Here is a 17,890-nt window from a genome sequence, read left to right on the forward strand (position 1 = left end):
GTTTGCTTTCTCGTCAATTAAAGCATACATTTCCCATGATGATTTTCCATTTTTCATCTGGCTTTGCAGGCTCATTTGCTTTTGAATATTAGAAATTCGTTACGGTTGTGTTTCCAAAATGGATATTTGAGAGCAATTAAGTGTGCCCTGAATTCTTTGAATTTAACACATTATTTAAGTTAAAGTTTAAATTCAGCTTAGATATACCCCATTTCTGTACTTCCTTTGAAGCAATTACCAATGTATTTCCCATCAAAAAAACGTTGTTCCACAGCAAGGATTAATAGATAAAAGTTGTTCTGCCATAACTTTTTGTGGCTGCAAACACTTTAGCTAACTAAGCTCGTTCAAAAGTGCTGACGAACAACGTAGAATAATTTTAAGCTTTTTATTGCTGGGAAAAGTGTTCTCAAAACATCTTCAACCAGAAAGAGCAATTAAAAAACTGTTGGTTTCATTCCGGCAAATCACTTAAAATTATTAACAAACTTTGGCCTGGCAGGCCTGGCCTAAAAGCCGACCAAATGAAGTTAGCCATTTTCAATCTGCTGCCATGACCAAACATAAAGGAAACTTCAAGGAAATCCCACACACTCCAGCCCAGATAAGAAAATCCGGGGGCAGGGATTACCGCCGGGGTGGGTAAGTGCAAATCAGGAAAAAGTGCGTCAAGTTTTTCCCCAGGTCTTTTTTCGCTTTCCTTTTGCTGACTTAACAACATACAAATGATGAAAATGAATGACTACATCCTTGGAGCAGTGAATGAATGAATGAGTGAGTACATGAATAAATGCATGAACTGATGTTTGCATGTGGAACGCGATGCTGAAAGCAGCTTACTCACGTTTGTGTAATCAGTGTGAAACCAGCGCAGACCAAAGAAAAGGGAAAAAGGAAAACCCAGGCCAAAGAATAAGGCAGGGGAAAAGAGTCTAACGAATCACAGATACCACTTGGTAAAACTGTTTACCATTTCCAAATTAGTTTTCCTGCTTTTTGGAGTATTGAAAAAGTAATAAATATAATATGGAACCAGCTTTAATTATTTCAATGTAGATTTAATTTTAAATAAGATGTTCTTCAACAGAAGAACACGCCCATCGATTCCAGACTAAGAGGTATGGGAGCAGGGGGAAACCTTGCCCCAAGTTCAATATACATGGTGACACGAGGCACTCCAGCCAGGACTCGTTCTCCTTCGTCCCCTTGCTGATATGCACTTTCCCAGGATTGAGTGACACGTCGCCGTTTCGGGTGATGAAAATTCCATGTGACAATCGCTGTAAGCTATATGCGGAGGCGGGCTGAGCTTAGGGCGTGGCCAAGGCAAATACCTTTATTGTATGTCAACGCGTCAAAGCCAAAAGCGCCAAAGTCAATTCGACTTGCGGTTGTCGCTCCTTGTCGTTGACAATTTTCCAACAAGCTTTTCCTCTCCCTGTCTTTCCGTCTTTTCCCACCCGCACAACAAAATACCCCGGCTGCCTTAGATTGGCTTGGCTCTTGGCCACAATGTTATGGCCCGGCTTAAAGGCTTCGGCTCTAAATGCACTCGCAATGACTCAACAATGGAGCTGCAGTCCATAAGGCCACACGCACCCATTAAAACTACTTAACGAGCAATTAAAACCACCAGCAAGGCAAAAAAGAAGCAAAATTGTAGAAAAACGGAAAAATGCAAGTCAATTGCATTTATCAAATGCTGCCAATTAGAGCGGGCGAACGAACAAAAGAATTTCCTTCGGAAAAGAGGGGAGTGCAGTTCAAAAAACAAAAGCCAAGTCAGGGCACTAAAAATTTATGACAGCAACTAACCTCAAAATGTGAATGCCACCCAGGGCGCATTACGAGCCAAATGCTGTGCCAAAGTTTGAGTAATACTCTTACTTTTGAAGGGGTAATTTAAATATGTTTGCGGAAATAGTCTATATTGAAAAGCCACATTTGGAAAAGCCTTAACAAAATTTACGAGGGTGCCAAAGAAATACTAAAATTATTAATAGCACTTTTAAAGGTACCTAAAAGTATGCACTAAAATTTGAAACTTAATTTTCCCCTATGAGTTTAAAGGAAGTGGGTTATGAATTATTTTTAGACACATTTACAAAGTATTTCCATAGACAGCAATTTCGTTAGGAAATCAAAATAATTTTAAAATTTAAAAGAAACTTTTTTTTTATTAAAAAATTAGTTATTAACGAGTGCCGTAAAACTTATTTTTTATTTTCAAATGTAGCCCAAAGAGCATTTAAAATTCCATCGTCGAAGTTGATTTCAGATCTCTCCACTTTTTGTGGTTTTCGCTTCGGCGCCAGTGATGTCGAAAGTTGATTGCGCTTTAATGGCCAAGGCGTTGCACAAAGTTTTGGCCCTCCCCTCGCACAGTTTCCTCCCCTTAGATATGCCTCGGGAAAAGGAACATTTCTAATTATTTAATGGCCGCACCGCATGCAGTTTTGTTATGCAAATGACCCCATGGCCTGCCAAATATTTACGACTTGGGGCGTGTTCGGTTGCAGTATATTTTCCCATTTCCATTTTCAACTGTAAAGCGAAACTTTCCAATCATTATTGCAGGCGCACTCACACATGGAGTGCGGAAAACTCTCGCACACATCCACACTTGGCTGAACACGTAATGGCCTCTCTCTTTTTCCCTTTGTGCAGTGATACGTGCGAGGCAAACAAAAAGAGCGAGGCCCAAACAAAAGGCGCTAAAAAAAAGAAAACGAGCCGCAACTATAATCGGGCTTAAAGTGCTCGGGAAACTGGGTGAAGAATTTCCCACTTAAATGGGGAAAAGCGGGGGAAACAGAGTGCCAAGCACATTAAATTACGACTCTGGCAAAAGAAAGGAGAGCACTTGGATTACCAACTTTTTCAGTTGCACATACCCGTACTACATTCAAATGAGTTGCAGGAAAAGGTGCTGCATGCTCCACCGACAGGCGAGGTTATCTGATTTCCCATTTAACGCTGGAAAATGTACTGGCCAGGCCAAAACAATAACTGAAAAATCAATCCAACGAGGCGTTTCCGGTCGGGCAGCAAAGGATTATTTTGGCTTAAGAGATTAAAGAAACAAAAAGAGATTTTGGTTTGTAAATGTTTTATTCAATCATATTGAAACATATGAAATACAAAAATCTTGGTGTGCCCAACAAATGACGAGTGTTTTTAAATGACTTTAAAATTTAATTTGGGTGTCTAAAAGTATGCAGTAAATTTTGGCAAATTATTGTTATTCTGAGCTTAAAATACTCTGTTATAACTATACAATTAAATTTATTAACTAGAGTCTTAGGCTTTGTAGTAAATTAAGGTTAGTGGGCTTTCTAAGTGAATTTGGGCTAATAGTTCTTCTAAGTTTTAAGATACATTGTTGCATACTTTAACACGCTTTAGGTTTCATTTTGGTTGACTAAAAGAATGCAGTAATGCTTAAAATTATAAGTTATTAAAGCAGAAAACCCTTTTCATCCCCATCGAGCTCGATTGCTCTACCCTTTGTAATTATAATCTGGCAACTTTAGCATTGTTCTCTGGTGTGAGTTTCAGCAAATGACAGGCCGCCATTCCATTTTGATTGCTCCCTCTGTATGTGGCCTTTTGACAAGGACATGCCCGCTAACTTGATTGCCATTTCAATTGACCGCAGTTTTAGAATGCCTTTTTGCCATAGTCATGACCAAAGCCATGGGCTGTGGAGTTGGCAGCTCCAGCTGCTGGCTTTTGTGAGGCCGGAGCTGAGGCTGTGGCTGCCTTTTGTCCACTTCCGCATCATTACGGACTCAGTCGCTTTTGTCGGTGTCGTTTTTCCCCGACATCTCCCTCCAATTTGGCTGCTTTTCCTAGAATTTCCCGGCTTTCCCCGAGCTTTTTGTGGTCGGCGAGCGGCTAATCTGTCGCGCTCATTGAATGTCCCGAATAGAAATCTGAAGTCAGAGCGGGGTCAGTCGACCGGAAGTTGCCACAGCTGCCGGATGCATCGATATCCATTTGCCATGTGGGTGGGCATGTGTATGCTTCGGATAGTATTGGGTCGGAATTTTTTGTGCGGGCTTTTCCGAGAGAGGAATTTCAATTAGCGTTGCTTTCGACAGAGTCAGATTGGGAAAAGCATGTACAAAAAATAATTGCGGAAATAAATACTATCCAAAGACAAAAAATGAGAATGTAACAAAAAACAAAGAGGATAATGATAACGTATTTATTTCAGCAAAGTATATATATAAAACAAAATACTTAACAAAAGCATTAAATATCCTTGGGTCGAGGAAAATCACGAAAACAAGCCACAAATCAAGTGGATGCCGAAACGAAATTGAAACATAAAAAAATTAAATAAAACGCTGAGCCGAGCAAAACGACTCAAATTAATAGTGTCTGGAAGGGCGAAGCGAAACCATTTCAATGACCAGACATCCTGGCATGCCGGAAAAACTGAAAAAGAAAAATCCTAAAGGCGTGGAGGAAATGTCCAGGCCAGACAGTCGGGGAAAGGAACCCGAGGAGCCGGGAACTTAAAGCAAAACATCCCTTCTGCGGTTGCTGCAAACTGAAACGAAATGAATCCTGCTGAGGAGCAGAAACCATTGCCTACTTTCGGGCGTTTAGCTCGGCACTTCAATTTAGTTGCCATCGCCAATTTGCACAGACAAACTGCAGCTGCCACAAACAAAGTTTGCCGCTCGGCGAGGAAAATTCGAGAGTTTAGCTCGCCGAGTTGATGGCCTTTTAAAGCCATTTGAAGCGATTGCTACCAGTGGCAAGTTCTCCACCATCGCCAGCGCCACCACCAAAACAGCAAAAGACCAAAAACGCTTTGCGGTTTTTCCAGCTGCTCCTTCTTCTTCCTCTGCGGCTTTTCCGCCGCAGTTTTGTGGCCGGCTCCCAGCACTTTCCACCAGTTTTCAGTTTTCCGCTGTGTCTGTTCATGATTTATGTTGTCTCGCCTTGGCGCTACAAAATCTTTGCTCTGCAAGCGCGAAAAGAGGAAAACTGTGGAGGAAAACACCACTTGTCAGTCAGTGCAGTCGAGTCCTGGAGTTGTTATGGAGTTAACCTTTCATTGAAGAACAAACAGGGAAAACAAAAAAAGAGCACTAGAGGACAAAGAACATGCAAAAGTTGAAGCGATTTGCTTAGAAACTTTGTGGTTTTCCCGCCCCCATTTTCCACCTTCTCCACACACCTCTGTCTGTTTGCCCATCTACTTTAAGTGAACCTAATGGCCTGATGTCTTCGATGAGTTTATTTGTTTGCCCAACTTTTGTTTGCCTTGCCCTGGACAATTTAGTTAAGAAAATTATCGTTTGGCTGTCAAGTGTTGACTCGGCTTTCGCCCACTCGCATGTATGTCCTGGGACAACAAAGTTGCCGGGATGATGGAAAGAAGTTAGGGTGAGGGTGCTTGACATGCTGAAATGTTGACAGGCAGGAAAACTTGAATATGAAAGTTGGTTAATTGAATTGAAGTCATTCGAGAGTCAGCAGAGTTTACCCGAACAAATAATTACATAAAATTGATACTAAATAAATAAGTAGAAGAAAGCAACTAGCAAGAGAAAATCTTTTTTGCAAATTAAACTGGATTCATTTGGGACATACTCTGTCTGTGGTTCACCAAACTGAAACAAATGAATATAAAATAAACAATTATTTGCTCCTGTGATAACATAAATAACTGTTGAGACAAGCAACCTATAGCAAGAGAGTTTTAAAATGTTTATTGATTATTTATGGGGATGCCACACAAGCAACTAGGATGCCTAAAAGTATGCAGTAATAAAAGGATAGTTGTCTTTCTAAATGAATTCATTCTACTTCTGCGGTCAGATTATATTGTTGCATACTTTTAGACACCTAAGACTGCACTTTAATTAATTGTGATTTAGAAAGTGGTGCAACCCCGCATGACTTAATATTGTTTAATACACAATTATATTTTATAAAAAAAACCAAGAAGCGCATTAAACTAATCAGAACCAACATAAATCTATATTTACAGTGGGCAACACTAAACCTACCAACCACTAATGGGTGAAAATTCTCAGGATATGGTCACAACTTTGTAAAGGAAACAAGAAATACCCACACCCACGTCCGAAAAAACACTCGAAAAACGTCATCTTCAACTGCCAACATCAACCGAGGAAAAAACTAACTGTGCTGCCCACTTGATGGGTTAAATCTGCGTAATTTTATAAACTTTGCTAATTAACAGCCTGTCGTAGCTCACCATTTTTCAGCCCGAGTGTACACCTCTAACATGAGAAATTGTTGGCCCAACGGCAACACGGGGCCATAACTTGTGAACGGTTTCACTTACGTAAGTTCATTAGCAACAGAATCCAGCCATCAATCAAATCAGCAAGCTGGCCAACTGACTTGGCCAACATCGATTCGGTTAGCTTGCGTTTGTGGCTCACGACTGGGAATGAAATGAAAATTAGAATGAGCACACTACACACATACGAGTGCACGGATGTCGACCGACTGACGGGTTGACAGGTGAGTTTTGTGTGTGCTGGTCAGGTGGATTGCCAGGTCCATGTTCTCGGTTCCGGGATCGGGATCCTTGGACAATGCCCGAGGGCAGCGCGTTGTCACGTGAGCGGTGAGCTGGGCAATCAACGAATCAGGCAACCAATCAAGCGGCGTGTGACATGCAACTGAAGCGTCTACGTGACCGCCAGGAACACAGAATCCATTCCCCACCCAATTCCAAAATGCCCCCATTGCAACCACAGTGGTGCAGGGCCAGCGCCTCCTCATTGGCCCCTACTTTGCATTAGAACTTGTATGTAGATATAATCGATCTTGAAAGAAGACATAGCAAAAACCAGAAAATTAAATAATTAATCAAATTATTCCTTTACTGGATTGATACATCCTTAATCGTATGTGCAGAGAGTAGAAGGCCAAAAATAAAGCGGAAAAAAAAAGTTTTGTTTTGTAGAAAGATCTCTATCTTTACTAAAATCAGAACGTATTGGGCTTTTGCACTTTTCTAAACTTCCGAAAATTCCAAAAATCACTTGAGGCACCTGAGCCTCACACATTGTTCCTCTATGACGCACAATTCCAAACTCTCTCATCGCATTATGAACTGGCTGAACGTGCGTCTGTCGAGCTGCGCGTCCTGGCCAAGGACGTGGGCCCCAGAAGCCCAGACATCCAGTCTCCCAGACGCCCAGCCTTTAGCCTCGCATGTCAGCACTTCTGACTGCTTCCTCCTCCTCCTGGCGCCCATTTAGTCCTGCGACACGTCAATGTTCTCATCATTTAATTAACTGCTTCGTGTGGCTGACTGGCTGACTGGCCAGGTGGCAACCGGATGGGAAGGCTGCGTCCTGCGTCCACATCTCACGTTTCAATTTGCAAGGAGCCCGGAGAGTGAGCCAATCCTTGGCAGCCCACTTTGCATGCCACGATTGATTGATCGCCCGACTGGGTGCGAGAGCGAAACGGGAAATTCGACTGTCACTTTTCCCTGCCCAGTCGGGAGTTGTGAGCAAGTCATCGCAGGACCAAATAATGGTAATGCAATGAGTAGTCAAAGGAAGCCATTGACAGTCCAGGCGAGGGAATTCGCCACCTGGTAAATTAGATTTCTGACAACGCTATGGAGACTATGTATTAGCCGTAATTTTTGTACCTGTTACTGTGAAGGAAGAGGGTATATTGGATTCATGAGAAAGTATTTACACTATATATATATTCTTGACCACGTTCACTAGCCGAATCGAACTAGTGGCCCCGCAGGTAAAAAATAAATAGAATTTTGTTTTGATTATAAATATCCATTTATAAGCCAAAAATGACTGAAATCTAACCATTCCTTCAAAAGTTATAAGCAAATAAGATTTGCAATTTGCATATATCCATCTCCCTCGCACGCTGACATCGACCACATTTTTCCTGGTGTTTTATAAATAGATGTATTATTTGGAAGATCAGCATTACTTTAATACCTTCACATACACAGGGGCTTAAACACCTACTCGTTTCCTTTGCATTCTGATTATTCCTAACCTGAAACCCAAACAGAAAGGCGAAGAGAGCACCGACTATCGCATTAAGAGATAAACTTGTGTGTGAATAATTTATGGTTTCCAAACAAGCCAAGCCAACAAAAGGGAAAAGTTACTCCAACTCTATCTGTACTTGTGCAGATTGAAAAGAAATCCAAAAGCGATATTTGCGTTGATTTATGCTTTTATTTTCTGCATTATATGCGAGTTTATATTTAAAACATTAGACAACGTCAGCGGCGACACAAAAGAGATAAAAACCGAGCTGAGGACTGCAAAAATAAAACTGCAGCTGCAGCAACAAAAATCCAAACAAATGTAGGTGGAATGTCGGGCTGAAAGGCGGGCGAATATATATTTTATACATAGATAAAGCGGCGGGCGAAGGGCAGGCAGACAAATAAAGCGGAAATGTTAACAGCAACGAATGGCGCCGGCGACAGAAGAAAGGAGGGGAATTTCGAGGGTGTTCAGGGGCTCAGGGGGCCAGGGGGTCAGGGGTCGACTTTTCCTCCTCCCGAATTCTCATTTTGTACACGATTTCCGCTTAAGCACATGGGACAAGCTATCCCAGCTCGATTTCCCCCAGCCATGTGCGTATAATTTATGTTGCAATTTATATATGCACTTCCCTGCTTTTTTCGGGGAACTACAATTGACTGTCAGTCGAGCGGTGAAATATTCAGTGGAAAAGACAGGTGGGGAGGCAGGTGAGAAGTGGCTGCAGCGTTCTGTTGACATCAATACCTTGGAGAGCCGAAAGAGCAACTGCACAGGTAAAAATGGGTGTAAAATATTATTTATTATTTATAATAAATAAGCAAAAAGAATATTTTAAGTTAACAAACACGTTAGTAAAATACATTAACATTTTATATTTAAGCCGTCAAGCGATTAAAAATGGTAGGAACTTGTATTCTTATGTGTATGGCATGCAGCTGTTAAGCAATTCTTTGAAGTCCTGGCTCGAGCAGAAAGGATCAGGGAAAAAGGCAAACAAGACAATAAAGGGACCTGCATAAAAGAGGAAAATGACAGTCAAGAGGGTCCACGGAACAGAACACATTCCTTTGCAAATGTCAAGTAAATAGTTGTTTGCTCGACAATTGGCAACAGGCAGCCTAAGAACAAGGACTCCTTCAGGACGATTCCCTCTTGGAGCTGTGTTTTTGTTCCCATTCTTGGGCCTTAAGCCCGTTAAGGAAACTTTAAGCATTAGTAGGAAAATAAGCGAACCGATTCTGCAAAGACAAAAGGACAACTTGTTAGGCGCGCATTAAAAGGGTATTACGTGTTTATTTAAGGAGCTTTAATGTCAGTCGGAAATAAAGTGTTTAAGATAAAGGACCTTTTGCATTTCAATGATTTTATTTAGCTTAGCAATTTGGATTTGAACTAAGAGGTGTTAGGGTTTCAACAGGATTGGTAAGAAATTATAAACTGAATTCAAATTATAATTTTATTTTTTAATTTGTAGTTTAACTGGCTTTTGAATACTTGACACTTGGTTATCTTTTTCCCTTCTCCCGTTTAAGCCACGCTTTTGCTCTTCCATGTTTGTCAAATGGGTTGCGAAATCCCTTGAACAAGTCGAAAAACTTGTTCTCTTTGGAATAATTTGCAGCGACTGTCAAAGGAGATTTTTCTGGCATTTGTTCCTTCTTTTTTCGCGTTAAGCCTGGCTATTTTTATACCTTTATCAGGTTATGTGTATCTCTGATAAATTGTCTGCTGGCTGCCATCTCCAACCCGTCCACTCGGCTTTAATTTGCCTGTCATTTCGCATTGCCTGCGAGGGCTAAGCTGACATTTGGCCCCGTCAACTGCCACCCCCCTCCGCCTTTCTCCCACTTTTTCAGCCGAGCGCGCACTTTTTGTAAAACGTAAGCGAAAAGGGGAAAAACTTGCACAGGTCGCAAACGGGGGGCAGAAAAAAAGCAGCGTGGGTGGAGGCTGGAATGAAACTAATTACGTGGACGACTTTACACGCAGATAAGACTTAAATCACCAAAATGAAATGAAATTTCTTTCGGAAAAAAGAGGGAAGAGGCTGCCTCTAAACGTGCACAACGTCATTAAGCAAAGGGCTGCAAAACAAAGTGTGAAAGCCAAGAACGCGACCACGAAGCGGGTTAGTTACGCACAACAAACAATAAATTACTTGGTCCCCGGAAACGCAAAAAGGGATGGAAAAGATGAAATAAACTGGGGAAAAATGTGAAAGAAATTAGTAAAAGGAGACCCTAATCAGCTTAGTGGGGTTCTTTTTAGCCAGAAAGATGATTAAATTTGTGTGTCAAAATCAAAGGAATATTGCGTATGCGCCATGTGTTGCCGGACTGCTGAGTGTACCCTATCTTCCTTCCCCACTTTCTCGGCTGTCGCTTCTCTAAGCTCGTTTTTCCTCCATTTTTTTTCTCTTTCCACTTAATTTCTTTGGCTCTATCAGCTGGCTTTGTTTTTGCGAACTGGCACAAAAACAAAATACACTGAGCCAGCCGGAAAAAAGGCGAAGGAATTTTTTAATTATAAAATGTGTTTATCCGGAATTAATTGTTTTTTGTTGGCGCTCCTTTCACTTCAGCAGCTGTCCCGAAAAAGTAATCCAACAAAAATAAAGTCTTTTTATCTCAGCATTTCTCTTTCACATTTCTCTTTGGTAAATTACTCGCATTTTAAGCTTTGACTTTTTGTCGTGTTAAAAAAAAGAGAGAAATAAATTTAATCACAAAGGATTCTTTACCTTTTCTACAGTCATTTGTGGAGTTATTTCCTAAAGAATGCAAAATTCTCTTGCCTTTATTCAATGTATATTCAGTTTTTGCCGGGGTGTGGCTAATCCTGAAACCATATCTGATCTTAAAAACATTTCATATAATCCTTGAATTTGCATTCAAATAGCTTAACCGTCTCAGCCTCATTTCTACATTTATTTTCTACAGTATTTTCCGGTAACTGCTTCCTATTTTTGAAGAAGAAAATGTCTCACAATTCAGCAGCGACCCGCAAGGCAAAATCCACCCGTTTGGAGAATCCGTCGTTGACCCAGGCACATCGACAGCAAGTCAAGGACTACGGAGTGCCCAAAGAAAAGATTCCCAAGATGAGTAACAGCCGACGCACCAGGACCTCCAAGCATCAGGTCCCGGAACCACCAAAGGACATCGACCAGCATATGAGCCAGTTATGCAAGCATTTTGAAGTGGCTCAGGCCTCCAAAAACTCGATTAGAGTTGCTGGAGGAGGCAATGCAGCAGTGGCACCCAAATACCAAAGCAGGGTTAATCTAAACAATCAACCATCCAAGCTTGTGCGACCCTCGGTGACCTCAACTAGTCTTCTCAAGCCGACACCCAAGGAGATAAAAGAGTTTAGGGAAACCAAAGACATCGCAATTGTAAAGGAACCCAGAGAAACACGAGGCTTGAAGGAAGCCAAGGAGTCCAGGGAAGCGCGTGACTATAGGGAACCCAAAGACTATAAGGAAGCCAGGGAACCCAGGGACCCAAAGGAACTCAAAGAATCCAAGGATCCTAAGGCGAAGGCAGCCGAAAAATCACCCAGTCATAGTCACCGTTCTACCCGTTCGAGCACCAATCGCACCAAGAACTATTTCGACAAATACCTCAAATTTGCCTTTGATCTGAGCACTCCCGAAGGAGTGCAGAAACTGGAGGACCACTTCTTCCCCAACCAATCCTTCGGCCAGAGCCAAAATCCTAGCGGAAATTCGAACCTGAAGAGAGAGGAATAAGTCTACCCTGATTTATCTGATTCTATATGACCCCATTAACTATGTCGAACCTAAATTTACAAGTTTTTTACAAGGGGACTATAAAATTTCAGCAAAATGTCTTTGAGTTATGTTGCAATATTGTGAAAATGTTAATAAAATTCAACACTTTTGGTTTTCTGCTTATTACGACTACAATTTTCTAATAAAATAAAGTTGCGTGTTAAAAATAAAGTTTTAAAATAATTCAAGTACACGAAAGTAACCCATTTAAAGAGCTACTAAATTTAAATTTGAAATAATTGTAAAGTCAGAATTTTCCTACTAAAGGGATTTGAGCCCCCGAGTCTAATGAGCGTTAATAACACTTTAGTGAGAGTTTTGGATAAACAAAAAACTGCTGCACAAAGGCACCATTCAAACAGTGGGTAATGTTTCTGCAGGGCTTAAATGAAATTTATTGTGTGGTCCAAATGCCTTACACTCCCCCACTTTTTTCCCTATGCAAATGTATTATGCTTTGTTCAACACAAATTCACGCACACACCCATGTGCGCACCCACACTCCCACAAGCCCGCCCACACACACACAAACCGCACATTCAGCAGTGCAACAAAAGCTGCGCATTGGGCATTGTAAATCATAATCAAAACAATAGAACAAATGAAGCTAATGTGCCGCATGCAACACAACAACTGGATGAACGAGAGGCAGAAGGAGACGGGCTCAGAGGCGGCAGGATATATGATCCTGGCAGTGACAAACCATTAAAGCGGGCAAATTAAATTGCGGACTATCTGTTAAAGTGCTTAGCTCTTAGGGGAGAATTCGTTGCCACAAGGGTCTAACAGCAAACAAACTAAAATTAGATAGTAACGATATATAGAGACATTTAAATAACTAATAAAACACCAAATAATTTCTAAGTTTCTTAAGCATTTTTCGTCCTACTAACCAATAAAAATGAATAAATATTTAAACCTTTATTTAGAAAGCCAGGCTTCAGGTAAGTCTATTCAGGGTATCAAAGTGGCCCATATTATAGCTCAAGAACTGTCAATGTATGCTGTCCTGCCTGGTGATTTACTGCCTGTGCGCATGCATATTTTATTCAATTAATTTTACTCATTCAAGAAAAAATAATAAAATCGTTCATAACAATGGCGCGTAATTAGTGGGCATTGATTTATGCAACTGCCGGCGCATTGATATTACCGATCTGACTGGTTAACAAAACGTGCTTAATGAAATGCAAATAGTGCACAATTGGAGCCTGATTGAATTTCGCGATGTTTAAAATCATTACCTGCAACGCTGTGTGTAGCTGGTTGACATCGGGTCAGATCTACTTTTTCAAGCATTTGGTCCCCTTCAACCAGCTGTAGCCAGTGGTTGCTGACAGCGGAGTACGAGTGAACTGTGATAAATGGCAAACATATAATATTATGCTTGCGAAAACAAGAGCATCAAATGAAAATAGACACCCAGGACATTAACTCCACTAAGAACATGAGCGCTAATAATCTGCGAAAATGTGGACAGCAGCCAACATAAATATTCAGTTTAATCCAGAATGTAAATATAGTTAAGGCAAAAGCTACATTTATGTTAGCCATGGGGAATCTTTTTTTCATACTTTACTTATGTACTGCATTTTGGGATCCTTGATTGTTATTTGCCCCCATCGGTCTGCATTCTAATGAAGTTGAACTATGCAAATAATCTTGGCCAGCAGCATGGCTAACGAACTGATGATACGAACTTGTAGGTATTGATAACTTAAAGTTATTTCGAATACCTTAGGCATGACAAAACAAAGATATTTCCAACAACTTCATCTTAATTCGCCGACTAACTTGAGTTAGACAAATAAAAGTAAAAGTTTAGATTTATGAAATAATTTTCTAAACTTCTGTATAAGCGCGCCTTCATTATCTAAGAACACAATAGGATGGATTACCAAATCGCGCTTAGTCAACAGTCGATTCAACAGTTTATTAAAAGCAGATAGGATTTCTTGAAATGCACTCGAGAGCTTCGCCCAAGTTAAGCCAAATACCGACCATTTTGCTGTGCAGACAATTTGCTGTACTTTGGGAAACCAAATAACTCATTTTCATGTCGAATGCATTTCGGCTAAGAGCATTAAGTATTTACCCATTAAATATTCGCACAGACACACACTGCCGGAGATGTATTATATGCAAATGTTTGATGAAATTCTGGCAATGGCAAATACATGAGCTGCGCTCAAGAAAATCAAACATATTCCATTATTCAGAGGCATTTCACTTGATCCTTGGTCCTAAACTACTGCTTCGATTTCGGTGAAAGTCCACGAACGCGGCCCATCGAACAAAATGAATTTAATTAATTTTACAGCCGCGTGGAGTGAGTATGGAATGGTCGCTCAATTAGTTTACAAGCTGCGTTGGCATTTGCACTCTAATCCACTCGACTGCTTCGTTTACAGTCCATTCAGAAAATTTGGCAAATCAAGTGATATGTAAATAGCCCCCGCTCCGGAAACAAACTACAATTAATAAAACTTCTAAAGAGTGGACTAGGAATGCGGAAAATTGAATTATCTGATCGGGTCAATAAGTGAAAATTTTAATTGTGCTCTGGAATGAAATTCATTTCTCAAAGCTTGTTTAACTTCAAATTGCTTACCCTCACCCTTACCCTTGTTTGCGAGCCATAACTTCCTTTTCTATAACAACACAATTTTTTAATTCATTAAGGGTATAATAAAAGGTGGATAGTGTTTTTTATTAAATGCTATATATTACTACATATTACTACTACTACAAGCTATAAGCTGATTACATTAGTCTTAACACAAAATTGAATATTCTTTTTAAGGGGTATAAAACAAAGTTTACAAAATAAGGAAAAATACTTGTAAAGAAAAAACCGCTTCGCTGGTCAAACTTGATCAAAGACAATTTTGGCCCGGCACGTCCATAAATTATTCAATTATGCGCAGCCCGAATCGAGTCGAAACGAATCGAATCGGGCTGAACTCAACTCAACTGAATTGAAAGTTCAAATTGCATTGAATTTCAAAATGGTCAGTGTTTAATGAAGGCCCGGCGAAATGGAGCAGAAGTGGAAAATAAAATAAAAAAGCCAAACTCTATCGCTTTTTTCTGGGGAAGCGAAATTCAATTTAATGTAGATTTACATGCAGTCGTCGAGGTTGAAGCAGTTTTTCTTTATTTTTCAATGGGAGCGCTTGACAAATCACCGCAGGGGTGAAGTGGGTGCGGGTGGATTGGGGTGGCTTGGGAGGAATGCGCCTGCGGCCGTGTCATGAAATGAAATCGACATGAAACCAACGTGACCAACGTCATTAATTATCGCCGGCAACGCCGTGCCCTGCTAATTACGACATGACCAGCACGCTGAATTCCAGCCTCATTCCCCACCGGGATCTGCACTCCAATCCCCAGCCATCCGGGGAAGGGGACTATCCGGAATCGGTGGCAACATGATGGCGCACACTTTGCATTTTGGCCTCGAATAAAAAGAGCGTGTGGCCTGCCGCAAATTTATATGATGGTCAGATTGCGCCATTTTTGTCAGTTTTAAAAAAAATTAAACTTAAACCATTGCCAGTAGTGGGCTAAAAATTATTTGCCATTGTTACTGCATTTTAATTACCTACACTCAGAGAAAAACACCGTGCTAAAAACAAGAGCCTTGTTTCAATAACAATTTCATGTTTACTAATTAAAGCCCAGTTTAGTTTCATAATATTTGTATATTGGCTCAATAATTATTTGGCCTTAAATCATGCCTGCAAATTAAATCATTTAATTTGTAGTACAAATTTTAAATCTTTTTTTACTTTATTGAAGACCGAAAAGTTTTGTTTGCCTAGTATTTTCGGTCTTGAAAATACGTGCTTGGAAAAAGTGTTTTATTCTTCGTTTCTGTATTTTCCATGAGAAGTTTTGACCAATTAAAAACTCAATTCAAGCACCAAATACTTTATTTTTTCTGAGTGTACACATAATAAGAAATTTGTATATCTATATTTTAAGACATATTTTCTATATCCTAAAAAAGGACAAAAACCTGGCAAGGGACCTTACCTTTAAAGATCACGCTGTGTTACAAATTTTTGATTTAATTACCTCGATGACGGCTGGATAATCCTATTTGCATTGAATCCCAATTTAGAAATGTGATAAGAATGTGTGTTCGATTTATAAAGAGTGGCACTTCGTATGTTTTGACGAACCATTAAACCAAACATCCGTTCCCTGTAATTGCGGACCAAAAATAACCAAAAACATAATTTATTGATGTCCTTTTGCTCAGAATCTTTGATTAGGGAAACTTTTTTGTAAACAATGTTTAAAATTACGATTCAAAGAAAATACGTTTTTGAAACCATACTTCAAAAATGTATAAATGACTACAAAGAACATTTATTATCTTTTCGACAGACATACAAAACAAATCCATCACAAATACCCCAATATTTGTTAAGGAGCCCAATGCTGGCTGCTTTTTCCCAATTCATTTGACATTGCATTGTGTACCATTTTGTGTGGGAAAGTCCTTAACGTAAATCCAAGTGAATTCTGACGAACTTCTGCGGAATCCAATGAAGCGCCACGGATGATGGAGGGACCTCGAGCAGCAAGATGAAGAGCTGCTGACCGCACCATTCATTTTGTCATTTTGCAAACAAGTCGCTGTAAAAGATAAGTCGCGCCAAGTACGAAACTTAAGCCACTGAAGCGTGAGATACACACAACAGAAAAAGGACGAGGACGCCAAGGAGCGACGGCGCAAAGTGGAGGAGTAAGAGGATTTCCAACAGGAGGAAATGTAGTAAAGGGACAGCAGCCAGAAGTACCAGCAAGAACTCGAAGTAAGGTAATTTTTCCAATTGCAGAATACTCGACAACATTTAATTACTCAGTTTAGGTGTTCCACTTATGCCTTATAAGGATTCTTCTATATATATATATTATATATTAGTTTTGATTTTTGTATTCCAGTTATATATTGCAGTAAAATGTCAAAAATGATTTTTATAAAAATAATAGAATGTAATATTTTAACAAGAATAACACTAATTGATCATATTTATGACTGGCACAAACGGCTTTTTCTGGTAAACAGGAAATAGTTGAAAAACTGCCACAACTGCTGGTGGATTTTTGCCTGCATTGCATTTGGGTCTGGCACTTCCAGCTCGACATTCAATGAGGCCAAGCGACCGCAACGATGGTCCAAAGGATACAGGACAGTCCCGAGCAGTTCCTTTGGCAAAATGACCAGGAAGATGAATGGTGGGTGGTGCGAAGCAGATGGAAAGAGGCGCCTGTTCCTGTGGTGGATTATTTTCGGGGTGCGGATGGTTCTGCGGTTATGTCAATATGACGACAATAGGATTTGCCACTCTAAGCTTCTCTGTGGTCCTTGATTTCCTAGAACCAGTGGGGATTTTCCAGATGCTCTGACGTCTGAAGAGTTCGCTGATAAATGAAATTCGCAAAATAAATGCATTGAAGTGGGCTTTACGCACCCCCATTTCGCCCTTTTGCCGCCTGTTTATTTTCCTTCCTGCCGACCGCCGACGTCAGCAGTTCATAAATATGTTGGCTCATTTTGCCGAGTATTATTTTATGCCCACTTGTCAAAGCAAAGTGGAACACAATACATAAGCCTTATAAAATTTTATGTGTTTTTATTTGTCTGCTTTTATTTTTGACAATCTTGAATTTGAATTTCACTTGATAATAGTTTACTTAATTAAAAATAACACATATGAAATGGATATATTTCACCTTTTTCTGACTTACTGAAATAATTTTAACTTTTTTCTTTTGTCAGTCCCATTAAGGTTAACCAAAGAACTCAACCTAAAGAGATTTCAATCTCATTAACCAAGTTTATTTTTAATAATTATAATTCACATACAGTTCTGGACACGAACACTGCGCCACATTACTAAAAAACTTTAAAAACAAATGTTAGCAGAAACTTTTTATTTTTAAGTTTGGAGAATAGTCAAAATTTGTTTGGATAAATTATATACATACTGAGATATTAATAAAGGAAATAAAAAACCCTTTTTTTTAAATATAAAGAACGTTT

At 40.0% G+C, this 17,890-nt stretch overlaps 1 protein-coding gene and 1 long non-coding RNA gene across 2 annotated transcripts in view; both read left to right on the plus strand.

Moving 5' to 3' along the window:
* LOC108034368 (uncharacterized) overlaps positions 1-6,088 on the plus strand; it is a 40,650-nt gene extending 34,562 nt beyond the window's left edge. Inside the window, exon 4 of the long non-coding RNA XR_001768719.2 lies at positions 6,011-6,088. This is a non-coding gene — a long non-coding RNA (uncharacterized LOC108034368). The remainder of the gene's footprint in view (positions 1-6,010) is intronic.
* A 4,837-nt stretch (positions 6,089-10,925) lies between these two features.
* Positions 10,926-11,958, plus strand: LOC108033456 (translation initiation factor IF-2). Its single transcript, XM_017107793.3, has one exon. The coding sequence runs from the start codon at positions 11,017-11,019 to the stop codon at positions 11,788-11,790; it is 774 nt and encodes a 257-aa protein (XP_016963282.1). The 5' UTR covers positions 10,926-11,016; the 3' UTR covers positions 11,791-11,958.
* Positions 11,959-17,890: the final 5,932 nt, after the last annotated feature.

This window comes from Drosophila biarmipes, chromosome 2L (assembly GCF_025231255.1).
Source record: "Drosophila biarmipes strain raj3 chromosome 2L, RU_DBia_V1.1, whole genome shotgun sequence".
NCBI lineage: Eukaryota > Metazoa > Arthropoda > Insecta > Diptera > Drosophilidae > Drosophila > Drosophila biarmipes.

What these genes read in the sequence shown, in the direction of transcription:
- LOC108033456 (XM_017107793.3), top strand. Translation starts at nt 11,017, where the DNA reads ATGTCTCACAATTCAGCAGCGACCCGCAAGGCAAAATCCACCCGTTTG.